The sequence below is a fragment of the Gopherus flavomarginatus genome, chromosome 8 (assembly GCF_025201925.1).
Source record: "Gopherus flavomarginatus isolate rGopFla2 chromosome 8, rGopFla2.mat.asm, whole genome shotgun sequence".
Classification (NCBI taxonomy): domain Eukaryota; kingdom Metazoa; phylum Chordata; order Testudines; family Testudinidae; genus Gopherus; species Gopherus flavomarginatus.
Window position 1 is genome coordinate 56652298 of NC_066624.1, and position 25588 is coordinate 56677885.

Sequence of the window (25588 nt, forward strand, 5' to 3'; positions counted from 1 at the left end):
TGGAAATGTGAAATATATGTCAGATTCACAATAATTTATTACAAACCATTTCCCTGCCATACCACAGTAGGGATTAAGAAGAGCTACTCTGACCAATAATTGATTTGGCTTCACACAACGGGAAAAAATACAGTTACCTACCTTTTGTAACTGTTGTTCTTTGAGATGTATTGCTCATGCCCATTTCACTTGTGCATAATTGTCAGAGACATTTGCCTTAGTGATATTTGGAGGGCTGGCTGGGGCGCACCTTTGAGTGTCATGCTCATGCATCGGTATATTAGGCGCCTCCGTCCCTATGCACTCTCAGTTCCCTTTTACCGGCAACTCCAACAGAGGAGTAGGAGGGTGGGTAACAGAATGGACATGAGCAACACATTGAAGAAAAATAGTTACGGAAGGTAGGTAACTATTTTTTCTTCTTTGAGTGCTTGCTCATTTCGATTCCGTTCTAGGTGACTCACAAGCAGTATCTATGGAGGTGGGCTTGGTGTTCACAGCTAAGCGGCTTGCAGCACTGCCCTACCAAAGACAGCATCATCCCAGACCTGCTGGGTAAGTGCGTAGTAAATGTATGGATGAATGAACAGGTGGCCACCCTGCAGATGTCCTGGATAGGCACCTTGGCCAGAAAAGCTGCCAAAGAGGCCTGCGCCATGGTCAAGTGGGTGGTAACAATCACCATGGGCCGCACCTTCACTTGATCATAGCAGAAGCGAAAGCAGGCAGTGATCCAAGTAGAAATTCTTTGATCGGATACAGGGTGACCTTTCATCCTGTCAACCACTGCAACAAACAATTGTGTCAACTTATGGAATGGCTTGGTCCTGTCGATGTAGAAGGCTAGAGCACTCCTAATGTCCAAGGAATGCAATCTATGCTCCTTCTCTGATTTATGGGGCTTTGGAAAAAAGATTGGTAAGTAAATGTCCTGGCTTGAATGAAACTGAGAGATCACCCTGGGCAGGAAAGCCACATTGTGGATATACTCTGGAGACTTGACTTAAGCCAGCAGTTTATTCCATCACTGCTACAAGCCTGAATCAAGAACTTTGCCATTACTGTATGTAACTGATTCCTTTAACCAATTTTAACTCTCACGTCTCTTTCTATGAATAAACCTTTAAATTTTGGATACTAAAGGATTGGCACCAGCATGATTTTTGGGTAAGATCTAAGTTATGTATTGACCTGAGTGTGTGGCTGGTCCTTTGGGATCAGAAGAACCTATTATTTGATTAGACTGATTGTAAAGAACCACTCATCTCTGAATCCAGTGTTTTTGGTGGTGATATAAGAACTGGAATGCCTGAGGAAACTGCCTTTATGTTTTCTTGTTAGCCAGTGTGGTGAAACAGGAGTTTACTTTTGTGGCTGGTTTGGTATAACTTACAAAAGAATAACCACCAGTTCTGAGTTGTTTGTGCCCTATTTTTCAGCGGTTCGTCCTGATTTGGCATCCTCAGTTGTGACCCACTAAGGCATACAGTGGCATAGTCTGGTTAGGATCCACAGAACCAGGTCAATTAAGCTTTGGAACAGAACCCCACACTACTAAAATCTGAATTTTGACATTGAGAGTTTGAAAGGTTAAAGATCAGTGACGATCAGCCAGAAGGCATCAGCAGAAGCAATGAAACTGCAAGCCCTGAGACAGCCTGTGTTTTGAACATGAACAGAAAATGGCTAAAATAAAGAAAGAAGCTTCTGAAAGAGAGAAATATGCCCATGCCAGGCATATGGAATGTCTGGCTGCTGAGGAGAGGGTTCATCAGATGCAACAAGAAACTGCCAGACTTGAGCTCCAAGTCAAAAAAGCAATGGAACAGCAGCAGAAACTGCATAATCTTGCAAGTCCAGTTTATAACAATGTTGGTATGTTGTGTTACTCTGAGCAGTTGTCTGTGTTTAACCAGTTTTGCTATGGACAGGGAGAGGATGACTCTAACCTGGGAAATGTGGCAAATAGCTGTTTGTCTGTGAATGAGGTTTCTGAATGTCTGTCTAGTGTCTCAGAAGTGAATCTAAAATTAGATAAGGCATAGGAAGAACTCACTGATCAGGAAAATGTTTATCTAGAGCAGATTAAAGTTGATGGTCAGGTTGAAGCCCTAATTGAGAAAGAAAAGGGTAGATTTTTTATGAGTTGGCTAGTGAAGTTTGTGAAAGTAAGCCTGAAAGGGGGAAAAGTAATGTGCTTAAAGTAGCTCAGTGTGATAAGCTACTGATTGTGGAAAGCAACAGTTTATCTGTTGAAGGAAAAACTGTTTCCAATTGTTTGCTTGTTGCAAATAGCAGTGTGCCTAATGAAGGAGAATGTACCTCCAGTCTTTTGTGGACCAGAGAGAAAATGCTTCTCAGTTTATGCTACTTGAAAATTTATCAGTTGTCCCAGAGTTCAATTTGGATTTAACTAAAGCCCAGGAACGGAATTTCCTAAGTTTGTGTCTGCTAGGGAGAATAACATTATAACTAGGTCACATCCAGTTGGTGTCATAACTAGAGACCAGACAATTCTGGTGCTTCTATTTTGCCTGTTGCTGGATGAAGGTCTAACTCTGTTTAACCAGGTTGATATCATAGCCAGGGCACAAGGAAAGCACGAAGGTAATCTGACTAAGTTACCTACTGACAGTGTGGACACTTGTAACAAGGATGCTTCTAATCTTGTGACTATGAAGTCTAGCAATTTACCTGAAAGGGGTTTTTGTAAAAATCCCCCTGGTGTAACACAGGTGATTCTGGATTTAAGTGAAACCCAGAAAGTCTATTGTTGCTCAGAAAAATGTTCCTTTAGAGCAGGTCCTAGGTGAAACGGGTAAGGGCAGAATTTCTGTGAAAAATGGGTTGTTGCTTGGAAAGATTCCTAAAGAGAAAAATCTTCAGGGTAGTTTTTGGAAGCAGTCTGCTGCAACTGATGGGTGTGGAAGTGATTTGATTGAGTTAACTCAGGGTGAATCACTGTATAGAGAAAGCAACAGTTTGTTTGGAGACTTGTTGCAGTTCCTAACTGCCAGTCTTTCTAAGGTATATAGATCCACTGACTTTGCTTTGGAAAGACCCAGTGTGGATAGCTTTGAGAAGGTTTTAGATGGAATGAAAATTGTCAGGGAATTTGAAAAGCCCTATGACTAAGTGGCTGTGTTTGGCCAGCTTGTTGGGATGACAATGTTGTTGGGACATGAATGTCTCCATGTTGATTCTTTAAGTAAGCAGTCTGTGACAAAGGTACCGAGGAAAGATTGGGTTACTGTTTTTTCAGAGTATAATAGCCTTATGACTGAACCCACAAGGATGCAGGGGATGGCAGGTAAACTCTCATCTCTAGACACTTTGGATATATCTTGTAGTCTTTTAGTGGACTTGACATCTGATTCCATGTGGAAGCAGAGATTGGTAATGGAAGGACAAAAGAACCTTGAGTCTAACATGGTATTGAAAATGGATGGAATTGCTTTACGACAGAGTCCAGCCTTGGAATTGGCAAAGGCTGAGGATCTGAAAACTAGAAAACAAGCTCGTGTCTGTGTTGATGCAAATTACCTGACTGGGGAGAGAAAGACTTGCACATAGTTGTTAGCAAAGAGGACACACCCATCCAGCCAATGGGTTCTGTTATTCAAGAGAGCTCAGATTTTCACCCTACTGGACAGAGAGGAAGGGAAAGATTAAACCTTGCAAATAAAAGCCACAGGTTAACCCTAAAATGCCAAAACCCCAATGGTATTGAGCAAAGGTGTGGCATAACAAAAATGATTGTAAACATACACCTGCAATGAATTTGATGTTAATATTAATGCTAATGTTAACTTTTGTGACTAATGTGTTGCTAATACCAAGAACTGTAAAAATGTACAATGTGCCTAATCTTTTGGAAAAACCCTTGGACACGTTAAGAGTGATACATAAGAGCACACTTGATGCTAAAAGACCTTGTAATACTGATATTTCAGTTAGTGCCTTAACTAATCTTGAAACTGTACATAGGAGAAAAGACATTGCAGACCTAATGCGCTATATCAGAAGGGAAACTGAGGCACACTAACATATTGCTTTCATGGCTAAATGCCAAGATTCCTACACTATGAGGAAAGTTAATATCTGCATTGACTTGTTAATTGGGTTTCAAACATTTGCCAGAGCTTATATAAATAAATTGGCTATTTTCTTTAGCTCTTGGAAGAGAACTTGAAACATACAGGCATTATATTGCAAGAGCAGATCCAATCCACTATTGGTCTAACCAAGTTTTACCTTGGGTTTGTAAAGGGTTTCAACAATATTGTTAAACGTGATTTTAGAAAACCATTTTGGTTATACACTGATACTTCTAATATTGGGTTCAAAGCTGTAGTAATACAGAACCAAGAATGGGAAATTCCTCTGATGCATTCAGTAAAGTCTGGGATACCACTTCCTACATCAATTTTGCATTCGGGGTGTGACATTATCTGACTAAAATATGACCATATAGATTATTATTGCAACCACTGTTATATATTTGCAGCAAATATTGTACAAAGGTTGTAGAGTGAGGAGTCAATGAAAAGGTTATGACTTGCTGGTTCTGATTATGCCACCTGTGTGCACGTATCATTTTATATGTGAAGTTATAAGTATTGGCTCTATATTTGGATTCAAATGTTTGCTCCTGGGGTAACGCCCACAAGGTAACGCCCATCTTGGAGGGACTGTTCAAACTTAGTGTCTCATCAAGAAACACTTGGTTGACAATGGACCATGGGAGACACCCATTTACACTGAGTGGACTGTCATGTAAACATGCTGTCTGCAGTGTAGGTAAATGCATCCTGCAATGACTAAGGGAAACTGGGCATGAACATGTGACTTGCCCATGGGACTCCAAACTCCATCTTGTTGCTGTAATTTTCCACAGTAAGAACAATGGGATGTCCTCCACATGACAAAAGCTAAAAAAGACCATGGGAACACCTCCATTGTGTCTTCAATCCTGCTTCTTACCTCTGGAGGAACCTTGCTACAAACTATCTGCGGGGTAGCCGTGTTAGTCTGTATCAACAAAACAAAAAAAAGAGGAGTACTCCTTAAAGGCTAATAGATTTGTTTGGGTATTAGATTTCATGAGTAAAAGAACCCACTTCTTCAGATACATGGAGTGAAAATTACAGATACAGGCATAAATATAGGCACATGGAGAGAAGAGGGTTACCTTACAAGTGGAGAATCAGTGCTGACCATGCCAATTCAGTCAGAGTGGATGTGGTCCACTCCCAATAATTGATGAGGAGGTGTCAATACCAAGAGAGAGAAAATTGCTTTTGTAGTAAGCCAGCTACTCCCAGTCCCAAATTCACGCCCAAATTAATGGTGTTAAATTTTGAAATGAATTGTAGCTCCGTAGTTTCTCTTTGAAGTCTGTTATTGAAGTTTTTTCGTTGAAGGATGGCTACTTTTAAATCTGTTATCGAATGTCCAGGGAGACTGAAGTGTTCTCCTACGGGCTTTTGTATGTTACCATTCCTGATTTGTGTCCATTTATTCTTTTACGTAGAGACTGTCTGGTTTGGCCAATGTACATGGCAGAGAAGCACTGCTGACACATGATGGCATAGATCACATTAGTAGATGTGCAGGTGAATGAGCCCCTAATGGTATGGCTCATGTGGTTGGGTCCTCTGATGGCGTCACTAGAGTAGATATGGGGATAGAGTAGGCAACAGGGTTTGTTACAGGGATTGGTTCCTGGATTAGTGTTTCTGTGGTGTGTAGTTGCTGGTGAATATTTGCTTCAGGTTGCAGGGGCTGTCTGCAAGAGTGGTCTGTCTGTCTGATACAAACTGAAGCTTTGAACAAAGGACTGAATGACCCATCCAAGCTGTGGATGTATTCCAGAGACTTGACTTAACCCAACAGTTTATTCCACCACTGCTACAAGCCTGAACCAAGAACTTTGCCATTACTGTATGTATTGATTCATTTAACCAATTTTAAGTCTCATCTTTCCTTCTTTTTATGAATACCGTAACTCCTCACTTAAAGTCGTTCCAGTTAATGCTGTTACGTTGCTGAGCAATTAGAGAACATGCTCATTTAAAGTTGTGCAATGCTCCCTTATAATGTTGTTTGGCAGTCACCTGCTTTGTCCACTGCTTGCAAGAAGAGCAGCCCATTAGAGCTAGCTGGTGGGGGCTTGGAACCAGGGTGGGCCGACAGACCCCCTAAGTTCCCTGTGCGGCAGCTGCCCAGCAGGCTATCAATTGCAAAGAAATTCAGCTGTCCCTCCCCCTACTGCTGTGTGCTGCTCCTGCCCTCTGCCTTGGAGCTACTCCCAGGAGCCTCCTGCTTGCTGTGCAGGGGCAGGAAGAAGGGTGCTGTCAGAGTGTCTCCCTCCCCCCTGCTTCAGTACCCCACCTCCACAAAGTAGGGGGGCACACAACAGGGCTTGGGATGAAGGGAGCTCGCTGGCAGCACCTGCTGTCTCAACTTGCTGATCTACTTAAAAAGACAATGTACTTAGAGTGTGGTCAGTGTACTTAAAGGGGTAACTCTCTCACACACATGGTGTGTGTGTCTGTCTCCCCTCCCTCCATTCGTGCTTGCCTTGTAGAGTGTGAGGCTATATTAACAACAATGTGTTAACCCTTGAGGCTCAGTAAGGCTTTTAGCAGTAAGGTATTCCCTGGGAAATATTCCATCCTCTGACTTATGGGGAAATTGGATTTGCTTAACATCATTTCGCTTTAAGTTGCATTTTTCAGGAACATAACTATAGCATTAAATGAGGAGTTACTGTAAACCTTTAGATTTTAGATACTAAAGCAGAGGTGGGCAAACTACAGCCTGTGGACCACATCTGGCCCACAGGCCCCTCCTGCCCCCTGCTCCCGCCCTGCAGCCTCAGCTCGCCAGGCCGCCGGCGCAGTTGCAGAGCCCAGCCTGACCACGGTGGCATGGATGGCTCAAGCCAGGCACCTGTCCTGGTGCTCTGGGCATGCGGCTCTAGTGCTGCCAGCCAACGGTGCTCCAGGCAGCACTGTAAGGGGGCGGGGAATGGGGGGTTGGATAGAGGGTAGGGGAGTTCAGGGTGGTGGTCAGAGGGCGGGGCGGTCAGAGGGCAGGGAACAGGGGGGTTCAATGGGATCGGAGGGACAGTCAGGAAGGAGAGTAGGGGTTGTATGGGAGTGATGGGGGGTAGTCAGGACCGCGGTTCTGGGGACGGTCAGGGGAAAGGAAGCAGGGGAGATAAGGGGTAGGGCCGGGCCACGCTTGGCTGTTTGGGGAGGCGCAGCCTCCCTTAACTGGCCCTCCATACAATTTCTGAAACCTGATGTAGCCCTCAGGCCAAAAAGTTTGCCCACGCCTGTACTAAAGGATAGGCACCAGCGTGATTTTTGGGTAAAATCTAAGTTATATATTGACCTGGGTGTGTGATTGGTCCTTCGGGATCAGAAGAACCTATTATTTGATGAGACTGTTTATAAAGAACCACTTATCTCTGAATCCAGTGTTTTTGGTGGTGATATAAGAACTGGAATGCCTGAGGAAACTGCCTTTATGCTTTCTTGTTAGCCAGTGTGGTGAAGCAGGAGTTTACTTTCGTGGCTGGTTTGGTATATATCTTATAAAAAGAATAACCACCAGTTTTGGGTTGTGTTTGCCCTATTTCTCAGCAGTTCATCCTGAATTTGGCATCCTACGGCACAGTTACAATGATCATCTAGTCTGATCTCCTGCACATCACAGGCCACAGACCCTCACCCACCCACTCCTGTAATAAACCCGTAACCTCTGGCTGAGTTACTGAAGTCCTCAAATCTTGATTTAAAGACTTCCAGTCACAGAGAATCCACCATTTACCATAGTTCACACAAGCAAGTGACCTTTGCCCTATGCTGCAGAGGAAAGCAAAAAAAACCCCAAGATCTCTGCCAATCTGACCTGGAGGAAAATTCCTTCCGGACCCCAAATATGGTGATCAGTTAGACCCTGAGCACACAGGCGACCATGATCATCCAGACACCTAAGAAAGAATTCAATGTAGTAACTCAGGGCCTTCCCTATCTAGACTCCCATCTCTGGCCCCTGGAAATACCTGTTACCAGAAGTCGCCGATAGGCAATATGCCATTGTAGGCAGTCCCATCGTACCATCCCCTCCAAAAACTTAACTGGTTTCAAGACTAAGCTTGGTAAGTTTTTTTGCACCCACTGCTTCCCTTGAGAGGCTGTTCCAGAACGTCACTCCCCAGTTAGAAACCTTCATCTTATTCAAGCTTACTCAGTTTACGTCCATTTGTTCAAATGACAACACTGACCTTTAACTTAAGTAACTCCTCTCCCTCCCTGGTGTTTATCCTTCTAATGTATTTATAGAGAGCAATCATCTCTCACCTCAGCCTTCATTTGGTTAGGCTAAACAAGCCAAGCTCCTTAAGTCTTTTCTCTTAAGGTAGGCTCTCTATTCGTCTGATCATCCTGTAGCCCCCTTCTCTGCACCTGTTTTAGTTTGAATTCATCTTTCTTAAACATGGGAGACCACAACTGCACACAGCATTCCAGATGAGGTCTCACCAATGCCTTGTATAATGGTAATAACAATTTTCTATCTCTACTGGAAATACCATATATGAGACATTAGGTTTGTTAATAGAAATGTTTTTGAAGTGACCATAAAGAACAATGTACTAGGGAGAGGAGGGGCGGCTTTTGATTTTGATGCTTTACTCACACTGTAGAGTACCTTCCTTCACAAACATAGATGGAATAAAGTGCTATTCAATGCAAAAGAAACCCTTGATTTGTGCTTTTTGGTCTCCTGTTCTAATTACTATTTGTTATTAGTGGTTTTAACTTTGTAAAACCTCAGTACAAAGGAAGTAAATATTTTCCAGAAGGTTTACCTACGAACTTAAACATCACCTTGCAGTAATCTGATTTACAGAAAGTGGAGAATGGAATTATTATGTAGCCTAACTGCTCCACATTTCTTTGTTCCTCCTCTGCAATTCTATGCAAGAGAGTGACTGGAATTCTCAGCTAATCCAACTCCCAGCAAAGTCAACGGAAAAGCACAGAGTAAGATTTTCAAAGGTACAAATGGTAGTTAGACACCTAACTCCAGTATGGACCTTTGAAAAATCACCTCCACCATCATTTTTATGCTTAAGTGTCATGAATTGAAAATGTTATCTTATCAATCAGGTGTAGGTGGACACCTTAGAGCTGTAGAATTTAAAGTTAACTTATAAAAAGAAAATGTAGTAAATTTAAAGTGGGTTATTAAAATCTTGTATGTTTGGACAGTTGAAATCTATCTGCATTTCCCTACAATTCTAAATTACAAGACTAACAGAAAGGAAATTGCTGTCACATACTTTCTTCCTGTAGGCGTGCCATAACCTGGACATCAGTCAAGTCCTGCAGCTTGTATCCCATAGAGATGGAGTCATCAGATGTACTCAGCTCACTATCTACAGAGGACTGAGAGCTCAGTGCAGAATGCATGCTCAAGTAACCTTCAGGAAAATAGGAAAAGAGACAAACACAGAACAATGAGGAGCAGAAAATGCTTTAGACGCCCACACAGAACCAATGATAAACTACGTAATTTTATTCCAATGCCAGTTCCAGTAATGACACAAAGAGATAAAGTTCAGAGCTGAGGTGGCCCAGCTTATTTGCTAGGAATAATTTACACAAGTCAGTAATGGCTGCAGAAGAGAGCGTGCTCCACATCTATCAGTATATTTTATGTGATAGAGCCTGGCATGGTGCTTTGTGGCCTTCTCGAGAGGAGGAGAAATGCTCATTCTTTAATATGGACTTGAACCCAGAAATAGCTGCCAGAACATTTCTCTCGGTATTTACTGTTTTGCACTTTTTTGAGAAAGGTAATGCTGCAGTGCCAATGGCTCAATGTGAAATCTCAGGAGAACTTGCTATGGCATTTACATCTGGCCATAAGAGTGCTAAGATCTGAATCTCTCACACAGATTCACTGATTGAGCGAAAAGTCATTCAGTTTAATCTCAGTGACCCAATGGAAGGCAAAAAGCCCTCCTGTACTATTCAAATTCTGAAGAATTACAACAGTGAGTTTGTTCTATGTGAGACAAGCTGGTCACGTAATATCCTTATGCAATGGTAGGTTTTATACTAGGTACTTGCTATCTCATCCTCTGTTTTCCTCGCCCCTGTTTCTGCCACTTTTTGCATCTTGTCATAAACCAAGACTGTGAAACTTTTTATCTATCTGTACAACACCTAGTACAATGAAATCTTGATTGGGATCTTTACATTGCCGTAATATAAATGATAAAAAACAAATTAGCAGGCTCTCTCTCTGATTAAGGAGAGAAATTTCTACTACAGGCACATACATGAATGAAAAAAAAAATCATTTCAAATGAAAGCATTCATGATTTGTAATGTGAAAGTTTACCTAATAACATTTGTTTAATGATGTAAGTTTGGAAAGTCAATATTTTCCCACAGTACATTTATGAGATATTCCAATAGTTTATAGCGGGATAAAGTATATGAATACAGAGCAGTTTACTAGCATACATTTGTTGGCAAAAGACATTTTCCTTACCTACTAGTCGTTTTTGGTGAACTGGTTACACCACTATTCATCCTTTGGCTTCAGGCAAATGGCAGTCAATCTAACATAGAATTGTTTGTACTCTGGCCCTTCTTCCCTTGTATTTTTCTCCTCCTGCTTGGCAGCAGAGGAATGACTGCTAAAGGGTAGCTTCTTATCCCACTTTACTAACCTAGCAGCTTAGTTAGCATATCTCCATCCTCTTTCCATTTCATAAATATTGGATAAAAACAACACTAAATACTTTTCAGTTCACATGAAAAGCAATCTCACAGGGAGCGGGGGGAAGAAATCAAAGGGTGTGAAGATCTCTACATGGCAATTGCCTGCCTCCTGATTCACATGACAAATTACCATAGCATGCACTAGAAGCAACCAAATGCCAAAATACAGAGATACAGATCCCATTACCTGTACAGTTATTTTAGGTATGGAGAGAGAGAGAGAAATGAATTCCAAACTAATAATAACTGCCCCTATATAATGGTTTGGACTGAGGAAGCAAACCAGCAAAAGAGAAGAACCTTAAGAATATGCAAATACAGGCTCACAAGATTCTGTGCCTGTCTAATAGGAGTTGATATCACTGACATCTAAAGTAGGGTGAAGATTGCAGCTTCCTGTCAGAGTTAGGGATTAGAGGTCATCAGCTATAAAGGGGAAACAAAACCACAGGGTCCTGAACTCCCGAACTGTAGCCAGACAAGTGAAGATCCGAGTAAAAGTCTATCATGAGGCTTCCGATGCACCTATTGTATGTAGGCCACCATTTGCAGCCTGCCTTGTTTACCTCAGATCATGTAGTTTCAGTAGAAATTATCAAAATTTCTTGAAAGCCTTTTCTACACTAGAAAACTGAACTGTGGCTAAAAGTAATTTTCAGCAATAGTTTCTCCCAAATGGCACAGAAAACTGTTTAAGTGCTAATCTAGGGCAAGCAAAAACAGTTTTCAAAGCCAGTTCAGGAGGAAACATCACTAAATAACCATTTTAAGCAACGGTTAGTTTCCTAATGTAGGCAGAACTTAAGGTAATAGTGGCAGAATCTTAATGTCATTTCCTCAAGATGCCCCCTTTGGGTTGAGCAACATTTTAAAAGAAGAAGGATGTTCCAGGGACTAGGGCAGGGATCAGCAACCTTTGGCACGCAGCTCACCACGGTAAACACCCTGGCAGCCGGGCCATTTGTTTACCTGCCGCAGGCACAGGTTTGGCCGATCGCAGCTCCCACTGGCCATGCTTCACCCCTCCAGGCCAATGGGGGCGGCGGGCAGCAGCAGCCAACACATTCCTTGGCCCAAGCCACTTCTTGCAGCAACCATCAGCCTGGGACAGCAAACCACGGCCAGTGGGAGCCGCGATCGCCTGAACCTGCGGATGCGGCAAACAAACTGGCCCGTCCCATCAGGGTGCTTACCCTGGCGAGCTGCTTGCCAAAGGTTGCTGATCCCTGGGCTAGGGCATTAGTCTAGTACCTGGGAGACTTGGGTTCAATTCCCTGCTCCACCACACACTTCCTGTGTGACCTTGGATAAATCACTTAAGTCACTCTGTGCCTCAGTTTTCCATCTATAACAGTGGTTCTCAAACTTTAGCAACCCAAGGATCTCCATTTTGATTTTTAAATTTTCACAGACCTGCCCCAATTCCCCCACTTAGACCCAGGCCCTGCTCCCAATTCCCCCTTCTGCCAAGACCCCACCCCCTCCTTCCTGCCCCTGCTCCACCCCTGCCTCTCCTCTTCCTGCCCCTCCCCCCCAAGTATGCCCCATCCCAGCTCTTCCCCCTTCCTCCCAGCATCTCCTGCATGCTGCTGAACAGCCTTCCCCAGCACGCAGGAGGTGCTGGGAGAGAGAGGGAGGAGTTGATCAGCGGGGCCCGCGGACCCCCTGGAGTATCCTCATGGACCCTCAGAGGTGTATAGACTCCAGTTTGAGAAACATTGATCTATAAAATAGCAATAACTGCACTTCCCTACCTCACAGTGTGTTGAGAGTGTGGCATTATGCTCCATATTCACAGTCATTATGATATGAGTATGGCATAATTATGATGTATTTTATAGAATATAAGACGTGAGATATCATTGGAAAGGTTATGATTTAGATAATATGATGATCCTACTTGTATGCATGTATCATTCTGGTATCTGAAACTAGGAATATTGTCTATGCATCGGCGATTACAGTTGGTAACGCAGCAATGGGAGGGGGTTACATCTTCCCTAAGAACTAACATTTTGGACTTTGTAACCAACCTACAAAACAGCCTCAAAGACTCTCTAGCCCTTGCTTGAGAAAACCTACAGGATGCTCAGCAAGAGCAAAAGGCCTGGTATGATAAACACGCCAGAGAGCTCTCCTTCAGAGTAGGTGACCAACTCATGGTCCTGAAAGCGCTCCAGGCCAATAAGGGGGAAGCGTCATGGGATGGGCCATTTACGATCCAAGAATGCCTGGGAGCTGTTAATTACCTCATAGCATTCCCAGACCCTACCCTAAAACCTAAAGTGTACCATGTTAATTTTCTAAAGCCCTTTTATTCCAGCAAAATCAAGGTTCTCCAGTTTACAGCCCAGGAGAGAGATGATGCTGAGTGGCCTGAAGGAGTCTAATATGAAGGGAAAAGCAATGGTGGTGTGGAAGAGGTGAGCAAATTGTGTGCAGTTCTTGTCTCCCATGTTTAAGAAGGATGAATTCAAACTGGAACAAGTACAGAGAAGGGCCACTAGGATGATCCGAGGAATGGAAAACCTGCCTTATGAAAGGAGACTCAAAGAGCTTGGCTTGTTTAGCCTAACCAAAAGAAGGCTGTGGGGAGATATGATTGCTCTTTATAAACATATCAGAGAGAGAAATATCAGAGAGGGAGAGGAATTATTTAAGCTTAGTACCAATGTGGACACAAGAACAAATGGATATAAAGTGGACACTAGGAAGTTTAGACTTGAAATAGACAAAGGTTTCTAACCATTAGAGGAGCAAAGAGTCCTGTGGCACCTTATAGACTAACAGACGTTTTGGAGCATGAGCTTTCGTGGGTGAATACCCACTTCGTCGGATGCATGTAGTGGAAATTTCCAGGGGCAGGTATATATATGCAAGCAAGAAGCAGTCTAGAGATAATGAGGTTAGTTCAATCAGGGAGGATGAGGCCCTCTTCTAGCAGCTGAGGTGTGAAAACCAAGGGAGGAGAAACTGGTTTTGTAGTTGGCAAGCCAACTACTGACTCCCCGCCCAAAGGAGACTCTTGGAAACACCTGAAAAACGAGGGGAGAGAAGAGCTGAACACAGGCTGGAGGGATTTCTAGCCTATGGAAGTCACATCTGGAGTTTTAAGCTGCAAGCAAGTGCAGCTTGGCCTTAAGAATATCTGCAAACTGCCTAAGCCAACAATTAGTGTGAGAATTTGCTACTCATATCCAATTTCTTTAGTATATTACGTTTATATTGCATTTTTGTTTTATTTGCTAGGTAATCTGCTTTGATCTGATTGCTATACCTTATAATCTATCTTTTGCAGTTAATAAACTTATTTTTGTTTTGTCTAAAACCAGTGTTCAGAAATGATAACGGTAGGCAGAAAGCTGTTGCATATCTTTCTCCACACAGAGAGGGGGTGAATTTCTTGAGCTTATGCTGTACAGTTCTCTGTGCAGTCAAGACACTATAATTTTGGGGTTACCCTCCAAAGGGGGGCATGCACTTGAGTAACTGGGCAGTTCCTTAGCTAAGCCTTCCCATGCAGAGCTGATCTCAGTATCTCTGTGTAGCTGCAGCTGGGTGTGTCACTACCTGTATGTGCACTGGAAGGGGCTTGAGAGCCTGTCTCAGCAGTACAGTGTAAAGGGAGCCCAGGCTGGAGGGTCAGGCGGGCTCAGTGGTACCCCAGTTCCAGGTGGCACCCTGAGGGAACCCATCACAGGGAGGATAACTGCATTAAATTCCTTCACCTTAGCAAAGCTTTTGATACAGTCTCCCACAATATCCTTGCCAGCAAGTTAAAGAAGTATGGGCTGGATGACTGGACTATAAGGTGGATAGAAAGCTGGCTATATCGTCGGGCTCAATGGGTAGTGATCAATGGCTCCATGTCAAGCTGGCAGCCAGTATCAAGCAGAGTGCCCCAAGGGTGGGTCCTGGGGCCGGTTTTATTCAATATCTTCATTAATTATCTGGAGGATGGCATGGACTGCACCCTCAGCAAGTTTGCAGATGTGACACTAAACTGGGAGGAGTGGTAGATATGCTGAAGGGTAGGGATAGGATACAGAGAGACCAAGACAAATTAGAGGATTGGGCCAAAAGAAACCTGATGAGGTTCAACCAGGACAAGTGCAGAGTCCTGCACTTAGGACAGAAGAATCCCATGCACTGCTACAGACTAGGGGCCGAATGGCTAGGAAGCAGCTCTGCAGAAAAGGACCTAGGGGTTACAGTGGACGAGAAGCTGGATATGAGTCAACAGTGTGCCCTTGTTGCCAAGAAGGCTAAACAGCATTTTGGGCTGTATAAATAGGGGCATTGCCAGCAGACTGAGGGACATGATCATTCCCCTCTATTCGACATTGGTGAGGCCTCATCTGGAGTACTGTGTCCAGTTTTGAGCCCCACACTACAAGAAGGATGTGGAAAAATTGGAAAGAATCCAGCGGAGGGCAACAAAAATGATTACGGGGCTGGAGCACATGATTCATGAGGAGAGGCTGAGGGAACTGGGATTGTTTGGTCTGCAGAAGAGAAGAATATGGGGGTATTTGACAGCTGCTTTCACCTACCTGAAAGGGGGTTCCAAAAGAGGATGGATCTAGACTGTTCTCAGTGGTACCAGATGACAGAACAAGGAGTAATGGTCTCAAGTTGCAGTGGGGGAAGTTTAGGTTGGATATTAGGAAAAACTTTTTCACTAGGAGGGTGGTGAATCACTGGAATGGGTCAGCTAGGGAGGTGGTGGAATCTCCTTAGTTAAAAACCTCTAAGGTCAGGCTTGACAAAGCCCTGGCTGGAATGATTTAGTTGGGGATTGGTTCTGCTTTGAGCAGGGGGTTGGACTAGATGACCTCCTGAGGTTCTTTCCAATCCTGATATTCTATGATTCTATGACAAAGACGGTGAGGCACTCCTATGCTAGGAGGAGCAATATAAGTATTAAGATAAACAGAAGTTCTGTATCTTCAAAACAGACACTTTCAGTACAATGACCTTTTCCTCTTTGTCCTCATCTTTTCAAAGACATCAAAGATATTTCCAGCAGCTAAGCAAAAGTAGCAAGTTGGTAGGATGTGGTGCACTGAAAAAAACAGCACAGTATTCTTTCAAAGACATTAACTTCCACTCTAAGAGGGCAAACCTGAAATACTCTGGACTGGCCAGTAGCCAGCAACAAACTCTGGGTGTTCTATATGCAAAGTCTTTTCTGAGAAAGGACTGCATAAATTTAACTTTGCATTAATTATTCATGATGCACTAATCTTTGACAATCCTACTGACCAGTGACTTACTAAAATAAAAGCTTTACCATACTTCTCTTTCTGTTCTGGTATTCCATAACAGATTTTACACGTCATTAACTGAGGGCAAGTCTACACTAAAAAAGTAAGTCGATCTAAGTTACGTTGACATACACTCATTGCAGTAACTAAATCGCTTTTGCATGTTCACACTACTCTCTTTGTGTTGACGGTGTGTGTCCTCACAAGAGCGCTTCAACCAATTTAACTTTGAGCGTGGGGCATTGTGGGATGGCTTCTGAAAGGCAGCAACAGTCAATGTAAGCAACACAGCACCCACACTGACTCTGCATCGACTTAAGCGCTATGCTCCTTTCTGAGGTGGAGTTATTAAAGCTGGTGTAGTGGGAGAGTTATATCGGTGGAAGCTACATTTTAGTGTAGACGTTTACAGAGTTAGGTCGAAGTAAAAGACAGTTACCTTTTCCGTAACTGGTGTTCTTTGAGAGGTGTTGCTCGTGTCCATTCCACAGTAGGTGTGTGTGCTCTCCACGTGCACCAGTGCTGGAAGTTTTTCCCCTAGCAGTACCCATAGGGAAGTGCCCCTACCAACCCTCAGAGTGGTGACTCTATGGTGCGGTATAAGGGGAGCTGCACACTCCCCCCACCCTCAGTTCCTTCTTGTCAGACAACTCTGACAGAGGGGAAGGAGGGCGAGATGTGGAATAGACATGAGCAACACGTCTCGAAGAACACCAGTTACGGAGAAGATAACTGTCTTTTCTTCTTTGAGTGATTGCTCAAATGCATTCCACAATAGGTGATTCCAAGCTATATCTGATGATTTAGTTGGGGATTGGTCCTGCTTTGAGTGGGGGTTGGACTAGATGACCTCCTGAAGTCTCTTCCAACCCTGATATTCTATGATTCTATTATTTATTGGAGGTGGGTAGGAGTTCACAGACTCTCGGGATGGAGTACAGCCCTGCCAAACCTGGAGTCCTCCCTGGTTTGGGAGACGATCACATAATGCGAGGTGAATGTGTGAACCAAAGACCATGTGGCAGCCCTACAAATGTCCTGAATGGGGACATGGGCTAAAAAGGCAGCTGACAAGGCTTGCGCCCTCATCGAGTGTGCCTTCACAATTGGCAGCGAGGGGATCCCTGCCAGCTCGTAACAGGTATGAACACACGAGGTGATCCAGTTGGAGAGCTGCTGAGTGGAGATAGGCTGACCTCCCATGCATTTGACTGAGGCAATGGACAGCTGCAAGGACTTCCTCAATGGTTTTTACATTCCAGGTAAAAGGCCAGAGCCCATCTCACATCCAGCATGTGGAGGCAGCGCTCCTCGCTGGATGCATGAGGTTTGGGACGGAGTACCGGCAGGAAGATGTCCTGACCCATGTGGTAGGTGGAGACCACCTTGGGGAGGAACAAAGGATGCAGTCGGAGCTGGACCTTATCCTTCTGGAACACCGTGTATAGGGGTTCGGAGGTCAGCGCCCTGAGCTCCGAGTCTCAGCTATTTTCCATGAGAGGTGGAAGGCCGATATGGCTGCCAAGAGTACCTTGATGGACGAGGGCGCCAGGCCTTTGTCTCTAATGGTGGAGGACGTAGTCTAAAATGAGTTGGATTAGCAGCCACGAGCGAAATGCCCCAAATGCCTACTGGGAAAACCGAGACCACTTCACCAGGTAGGCCCGATGCGTGGAGGGCCATCTGCTTTCTAGGAGGGCACGCTGAACCCCTTCTGAGCACATCCTCTCCTCCCAGCCTAACCATTGAGCAGCCATGCCATGAGGTGGAGAGTCACTAGGTTGGGGTGGAGGAGGCAGCCCTGATCCTGGTAGAGCAGGTCCGGGCGGGACGGCAATGGCCACAGCAGGGCGACTGCCAGGCTCGTGAGAGTCCCGTACCAGTGTTGCCTGGGCCATGCCAGGGCAATCAGGAGGACCAAGCCCTGTCCGTTTTTATCTTCTCCAAAACCTTGCCAATCAACGGGATCAGGAGGAAGGCACAGAGAAGCTGGCCTGACCAAGATAGGAGGAAGGCATCGGAGATGGTGCCCACGTCCAACCCCCCTCAGAGCAGAAGCGGGGACATCGGCGGTTCTGCCGTGTGGCAAACAGGTCCATCTTGGGAGTGCCCCACTTTGGGAAAATCCTGTGCACCACCTCTGGGTGTAGTGACCACTCATGCTGAGAGGAGATGTCTTGGCTCAGGCAATCCACCCATGAGTTCTGGGCATCTGGTAAGTGGTGGGCTTCTAGGCAATATTGAGGGCTATACAGAAGTCCCGCAGCCTGAGGGCTTCCTGGCAGAGAGCAGAGGAGCAGGCCCCGCCTTGCCTGTTGATGTAAAACATCAAGGCCGTGTTGTCAGTGGGAACCCTGACCACTCTACTCTCCAGGTGCGAGCGGAAAGCCGTGCATGCCAGACGGACTGCCCTGAGCAACTTCATATTTATATACAGGGCAAAGTGCTGCGCAGACCACAGACCTGGAGTCTGAACGCTCCCCACTTGGGCTCCCCACCCCAGGTCCAATGCGTCTGACACCAGCGCCACTGATAGGGACCTGCCCCTGAACAGGACTCTGTGGAGCATGTTCCCTGGGGAGGACAACCATTGTAGGGAGGCGATCACCGGTTCGGGCACAGTGAGGACCTTGTCCATCCTGTCTCTGGCCTGGGAGAACACCGAGGCCAATCAGAGCTGGAGGCACCTCATCCTGAGTCTGGCATGGCGAACCACGTAGGTGCACGCTGACATGTGACCCAAGAGCTGGAGGCACATCTGGCTAGGGTCACGGGGAACCTTGTGACTGTGCTGAGGAGTTCCCTTAGGGTCTCAAATCTGTCCAGTGGGAGGAGGCCCTGGCCGATGTCGTGTCCAGGACTGCCCCAATAAACTCTATGCGCTGCACCAGGACTAACATGGACTGGTATTATTTACCAACAGTCCCCGAGTGGCACACATGGACAGGAGGAGTGCCATGTGATCCCGCACCTGCGACCTGGAGCTGCCCTTGACAAGCCAGTTGTCGAGAAAGGGGAAGATCTCGACCTTGCGATGTCTGACGTAGGCCGCTATCACAGACATGCACTTTGTGAATGCCTTGGGAGCAGTGGACAGGCCAAATGGGAGAACCGTAAATTGGTAGTGTTCCTGCCTAACCATGAAACAGAGGAAACGTCTGTGCCCCTCAAAAATATGAATGTGGAAGTACACGTCCTCAGACTGAGGGCAGCATACCAGTCCCCGGGATCCAGGAAGGGGATGATGGAGGCCAGAGAGACCATGGGAAACTTGAGCTTTACCATGTACTGGTTCAGGCTTTGCAGGTTCAGGATGAGCCTGAGCCCACCTTTGGCCTTCGGGACAAGGAAGTAGCAGGAGTAGAAACCCTTGCATCTGAACTCTGCTGATACCACTTCCACCACTCCTAGGCCAGGGAGCCACCCTACCTCCTGCTTGAGCAGGGCCTCGTGGGAGGGGTCCCCTGGGAGGGATGGGGACAGAGAGTGGGCGGGCAGGGTAGAGGTAAACTGGAGGGCGTAGCCCCGGGAGACAGTGTTGAGGACCCATTGGTCCAAGGTCAGACATGATCACTCCAGAAGAAAAGCACACAACCAGTTGGAGAAGGGAAGCTTTATTGTGGGTGGATCCCTGGTATGAACTAGTAAGTTACCCCCGGGCGTCCCGTCAAAACTGATGCTTTCCTGCCTGTTTGCCCTTGGAGGGTCCAGTTTGGGGCGCACTGCCTCTGCGGACATTTCTTATAGTCCCTTAACTTTTTATAATGGGGCTTATATTTAGTGTGGATGGTCTGAGTGGGAGCCTGCTGCAACTTAAACTTGGTCCTGGCTGGAGTCAGGACATAGAGACCAAGGGTCTTAAGCATTGTGCGGGAATCTTTCAGGCCATGCAATTTCACATCCATCTGTTCCACAAACCGCCTTGCCATCCAACGGAAGGTCCTGTAACAAGTTCTGCGCCTTGCTGCATAGCCCAAAAACAGCAGAAGCCATGATGCTCTCCTCATGGACACTGTGGAGGCCACTGACCTTGCAGCCGTATCCGTTGCATCCGACACTGCCTGTAGGGTTTCCCCGGCAGCCGCTGTACTCTCCTCCACCAGAGCCTTAAACTCCTTCTTGTCATGCTCTTGGAGGGAATCCTCAAATTTGGGCGGAGAGCCCCACAAGTTGAACTCATATCTCCCAGGGAGGGCTTGGTGGTTCGCCATCCTTAACTGGAAACTCAAGGACGAATAAACTTTTCTCCCGAATAGATCCAGTCTCCTTGAGCCTTTATTCTTAGGAGTAGGGGCTGGTTGGCGCTGCCTCTCCCTGTGGTTGACCAACTCAACCATCAGGGAGTTGGGGGCAGGATAGGTGTACAGGTATTCATGCCCCTTGGCAGGCACAAAGTACTTCTGTTCTGCCCTTTTAGAGATAGGGAGCAAGGAAGCCGGAGTTTGGCAAAAGGCATTTGAAATCTTTGCCACCCCCTCATGTAGTGGGAGGGCCACCCTGCTCAGTGCCGAGGCCAAGAGAATGTTGAAGAGGGAGTCTGAGGGTTCCTCCATGTCCTCGGCTTCAAGATTAAGGCTTGATGCCACCATTTTCAACAGTTCCTGGTGGGCTTTAGAGTCCTCCTGCGGGACAGGCGGAGGAGGGGCCATAATCGCCTCATGAGGGGAGAATGAGGATGGGTTGCAGTACTCTGGGTACCCACCAGTGCTGCAGACCCCACCACTTGGTCCCCCTCCGGGCGCAGAACCGGTAATAAACGGCCCACCGACTCCTTCTTAAGAGGCTGAGATAGGGAGGCTGATGGTCTCTCCGAGGCTCCAGCCACTGAGCAAGCCACCATTGGGGTCTGCATCAGGGGCCACGGGGCCCATTGGTATCACGGTGCCGGTCAAGGAGTCCGGTGCTACTGCACCTGCTGTGGCACCAGCGGAGCAGGCTGTTCAGCCTGACTAGCCTGTCCCAACAACTGATGACTGCTAAGGGAGGCCGGACTGGCATATGACCTGCCACTATCCTGGGACCAGGAGGAGCGGTAGTGTCGGGAATGGTGCCAACCACGAGACCGTGATCCCAGTGTGGAGGAGCACGAGTACCACCGGTAGCAGCTGCTCCGCGATCGGCTCTGACAGATAGATCTGCAATGGCGAGGTGTCAGCGATCAACACCTGTGACTGCAGGAGCAGTGCCGTGACGAGGACCTTGACCAAGACAAAGAACGGGAACGGTCTCTCAAGGCAGAGTGGTGCCTGGAACCAGACAACCTGGGGGTCGACAGGGACTGGCACAGACTATGCACGGGGCAGTTGCTAAGCAGCAAACAGCAAGAGGAACATTCCCTAGACCGTGAACAGTACCAACCAGGTGGCGACTCAGGGAATCCAAGTGGTGGTTTGCCTCTGGACTGGGAGCCAAAGATGGTGGTGCCCCTAGTACTGGCAGAGACATAACGTCCTGGGCTGCTTGCAGGGCCTCTGGCATGGAGGGCACCCGGACGTCCAGGGAGGTTGACACAGAGAGGGCCAAGCTACTCCACTCAACCTGAGTCGGAGGCCGGGAGGCCGACAGGGACAGAGAACTGCCCAACATAGGTCTAGTCTCTTCCCCTGGTCTTACTCTGGTGTCCCGGTGGAGAAGACCTCTTCTTTGCTTTCTTGGAACGTCCTGCGAACGAGGAGCAGTGCTGGCTGGTGGAAGGCACCGAAGAGTCACTGCACACTGACGCCACGGTGCTTAGTGCTGACTCAGAGCGACGCACCGGAGTCAGGGTGAAGGCCGACTACATCAAAATGGCTCGGAGCCAAATGTCCCATTCCTTCTTAGTACAAGGCTTGAAGGATCTGTAAATCTTGCAGTGATTGCTGAGATAGGTTTCCTCCAAACCACATAAACAGTCAGCGTGAGGATCACTCATGGGCATTGCCCGCTTGCAAGTGTAGCACAACTTAAAGCCCAGGGCATGCCCCGACCCAGGCGCACTAAACTAACTCTAAACTAAACTACTTTCACTACAGGTACTACTAACTATGAACTAACAGTGTCCAAGAGGGAAGCTGCAGCCAAGCGGCAGCAGAGCAGTTCCGATTCACCTTCACTGGCGGCAAGAACGAACTGAGGGTGAGGGGAGTGCATAGCGCCCCTTATATTGCACCATAGAGGCACTACTCCAGGAGGTTGCTAGGGGCACTCCCCTACAGGTACTGCTAGGGGAAAAATTTCCTGCACCATTGCACATGGTGAGCACGCACGCCTATTGTGGAATGCACATGAGCAATCACTCAAAGAAGCTGCCTTACATTGACCTAACTCTGTAGTGTAGACCAGGCCTCAGATAGCAAATAATTTTCATGTGGAGTGAAGTGATGAGCAACTGTAGAAAAATTTTTGTTTACTACAAGCCATTTAAAAAGTTTGTTTCCATCCCATTCTTGAATTCTTTCCTCTGAAAGTGTCCTGATAGAAGGGATAGGGGATGAAGACACTCATAGGTGCTAGGATAATACAAATAATAAAGAAGGTGGTGGTGGTGGTGGTGAAGAAATACGAAATAATTTTCTCCAGAACGGCAACAAAATACTTCAGTATGCAGCATACCAGGAATTCATCCTGACGGACTCAGCCACTGCTCTACTGGAATTATTGACATCTACAAGACTACCATAATGGGCAGAGATGGGGGAGGCCATAGACTTAAAGTAATCAAGTTGTAAAGCATGGGCCCTTTTGTGGCACTTAGGTGGAATGGCACCATCACACACACAAGCGATACAAGTTACTGCTAACAGCATTGCTAATCTTCTACCAAAAAACTCAAAGATAATTGTAAGCCAGTGAACAAAAAGACGAAAAACAGCTCAAGGAATCTTGTGCATGAAGTGCACCTTTTGTCAAGTTTCTGCCAACCCTCCCTCCCTAAAACAGGAAAAGCAGCTGACACTGATGGCATCCTTCCAGACTTTCTTAAATATCTTAAATCAAGAGGGCGCAACTTGGAAGCCTACAATATTCACAAAAGTCATCATGACCAGCAAAATTCCAACAGCTTGGAGACAATCCATGGCCATCACTATTTTAAAACCTGGAAAGCTATCTCCCTATCGCTCTCCTTTGGCAAGGTTGACCCCCATCCTGGAGACCACAACGAACAGGGCAAAGCTGCTGTGACCAAGCTTTTGCACTAGCTGCATGCACTGAGGCCAGCTGCCAGCAGAAATGACTGCAGCTTTTATCGACTTCTCATTGGCTTATGATATCATCTTGGCATAAGGGTTTACTGGTGAAGCTTTCCAACCTGCTTCAACACAACCAGACATTTTGACTCATTAAGTCAATATTCCCGGACAGAACATTGTGTCCATCTTGGAGGTCAGGGTAGCCAAAAGTGGAGTTTGCACAATGGCTTCCCCCAGGGATCAGTACTAGCACTGCCCCTTTTTAACTTGTATTTTAAGTGGTATGTTCAAAACGACATGCTGCATCATTTATGCTGATGCTTGGCACTAACGACACAGGCCACAACACTCAAGCAAGCAGAAGACACCCTTAATGATCTGAAGAGACTGGAAAACTATTTTTGGTACTGGCGGCTCATACCCAATACATCAAATACGGTGTTTCAACTTTTCATCCCAACAATTCTGAAGCTAAGAGGATGCTAAATGTAAACTTTTGGGGCAAGTCAATTGCTCACAATCCTAATCCCTGCTATCAATCGCTGCCTTACCTATCAACAATATCTGAAGCAGGGGAGCAATAAAATGAAAAGTCGCATTAATGTACAAAAGCTCACACAGACCTTGTCAACACCTAGCTAACGGCAGCTCTGACACTTGTAACTGGCACTCTGAAGTACACTCTGCTGCCCTGTCCTCAAGTCCTCACAAACATCATTCCTTCAACCATCTGGCAAGAGATAGTAGCACTGTGTAACAACAAAAATCACTCACTCGGCAATTGCCTTAAGTTCTGCTGACCATTCTGGGCATCTGGTGAAGCTCTTCTGTCATCTGTCAGCCAATGGGAGTTGCTCCAAAATACTATTGCATAAATGTTTCCAACCCCCATCCCTCACCAAAAGGCTAAAAAAGATCTATTTTTCTGATGTTTAAGAAATTTGTTTGGTAGGTCAAGATTTATATTTAAGGAACTTTCCATTGGACAAGGAAAAAGTCTTGGATTCTCAAAGTCAAACCCACTGCAGATCCACACCCCCGAGCGACGTAGTCATACCAACCTAATCCCATAACCACAGCATTATGTCAGTGGGAGTGCTTCTCCTGCTGACATAGCTAACACCTCTCAAGGAGGTGGATTAACTACACTGACAAGAGAGCTCTCCCCTGTCAGTTTAGAGCGTCTTCATTAAAGCACTACAGTGGTGCAGCTGGACTGATGCAGCGTTTTAAGCGTAGACTTGCCCACAATCAGTAATAGATCTGGATTCCTGATCTGAACAGTCCTTTTGAGCAAACCCCATATTAAACAAATTAATAACTAATTCAGCTCCTCAAAATACACTGCAACTATAAAAAAGATCTTTTCCTATAAAAATCAACCTACAAAACTTATATAATCAAAAGAAAGAAGAGTGTCCAAATAATTCAGTACTTCCAGAAACAGTGTTCTATTAAACCTAAAAAATCAAGGGGGAAAAAAGTAACATCTCAAAAGCATACCTGCATCTGTCAAAATATCTGCATGTGAGGTTTTTAAAATATTCATGTGACTTGAAGTTTCAAGACAGACTGTGTTAAACATGCTTTTTTTTTTGAACATGCAAATCAGGTCTACACAAAAATGAAACAAGAGAAATTCTTTTGATAGGAAACCAAAGGCAGAGCATTGCTCCAACAGCAAACTAACCATGGGCTGCATCTAGAGGGTTAAATGCTATCCCTGAAAGAGTCCATGCACAAATTTCATTGAGAGCAGACCATGTGCATCCAAAGGACAGACTCTGATCTAAAGTGTTAGGGGAGAAAAACTAGTAGTTTAATCATCATTTGACACAAATTAGAAGTTTTGGTCCCAAATTCCAATGAGGACAGATCTTCTGATGAAAATATGAGATGTATATAAATTATTCCTGTTGGAGGTCTTGGTCATCTTCCAATTTAAAAGTAATACAAATTTTATTCCAACAAAACAAGCGAAAGCTTTCCATCAGATTTTACTATTCCAATCTTTATTTAGCTACTCAATTATTTCACCGTCTCTCTAAAAGGGGGAACTGCAAAGAGTTTGGTGTTTAGAGACAATTAGTATAATTTTCAAAAGCACCTAAGTCACTTATGAACTTGTGTCCCATTAACTTTCAGTAAGACTTCAGCCCCTAAGTCCCTTAGGAGCTTTTGAAATTTTTACGCAATATCACCAAGTAATCATCTGAATTCAAGTTTTGTTTTTTTTTTTATGGTTAACTCTTTATTGTTTTATACTGGGCTATTTAAGGAGCAATGCTTCCTTGTTTTGTATGAACCTAAACAGCTGTTTCATATTTTTGTAATGCCTAAAGTT

At 45.6% G+C, this 25588-nt stretch overlaps 1 protein-coding gene across 7 annotated transcripts in view; it reads right to left on the bottom strand.

Annotated features, from left to right (window-relative positions):
* Window positions 1-25588, bottom strand: part of LOC127056972 (SLAIN motif-containing protein-like) — a 69363-nt gene that overhangs the window by 12448 nt on the left and 31327 nt on the right. For all 7 annotated transcript variants that reach the window (XM_050965468.1, XM_050965467.1, XM_050965466.1 and 4 more), the window contains one exon: window positions 9356-9496. In XM_050965468.1, coding sequence (XP_050821425.1) covers window positions 9356-9496 — 141 coding nt within the window. The remainder of the gene's footprint in view (window positions 1-9355; window positions 9497-25588) is intronic.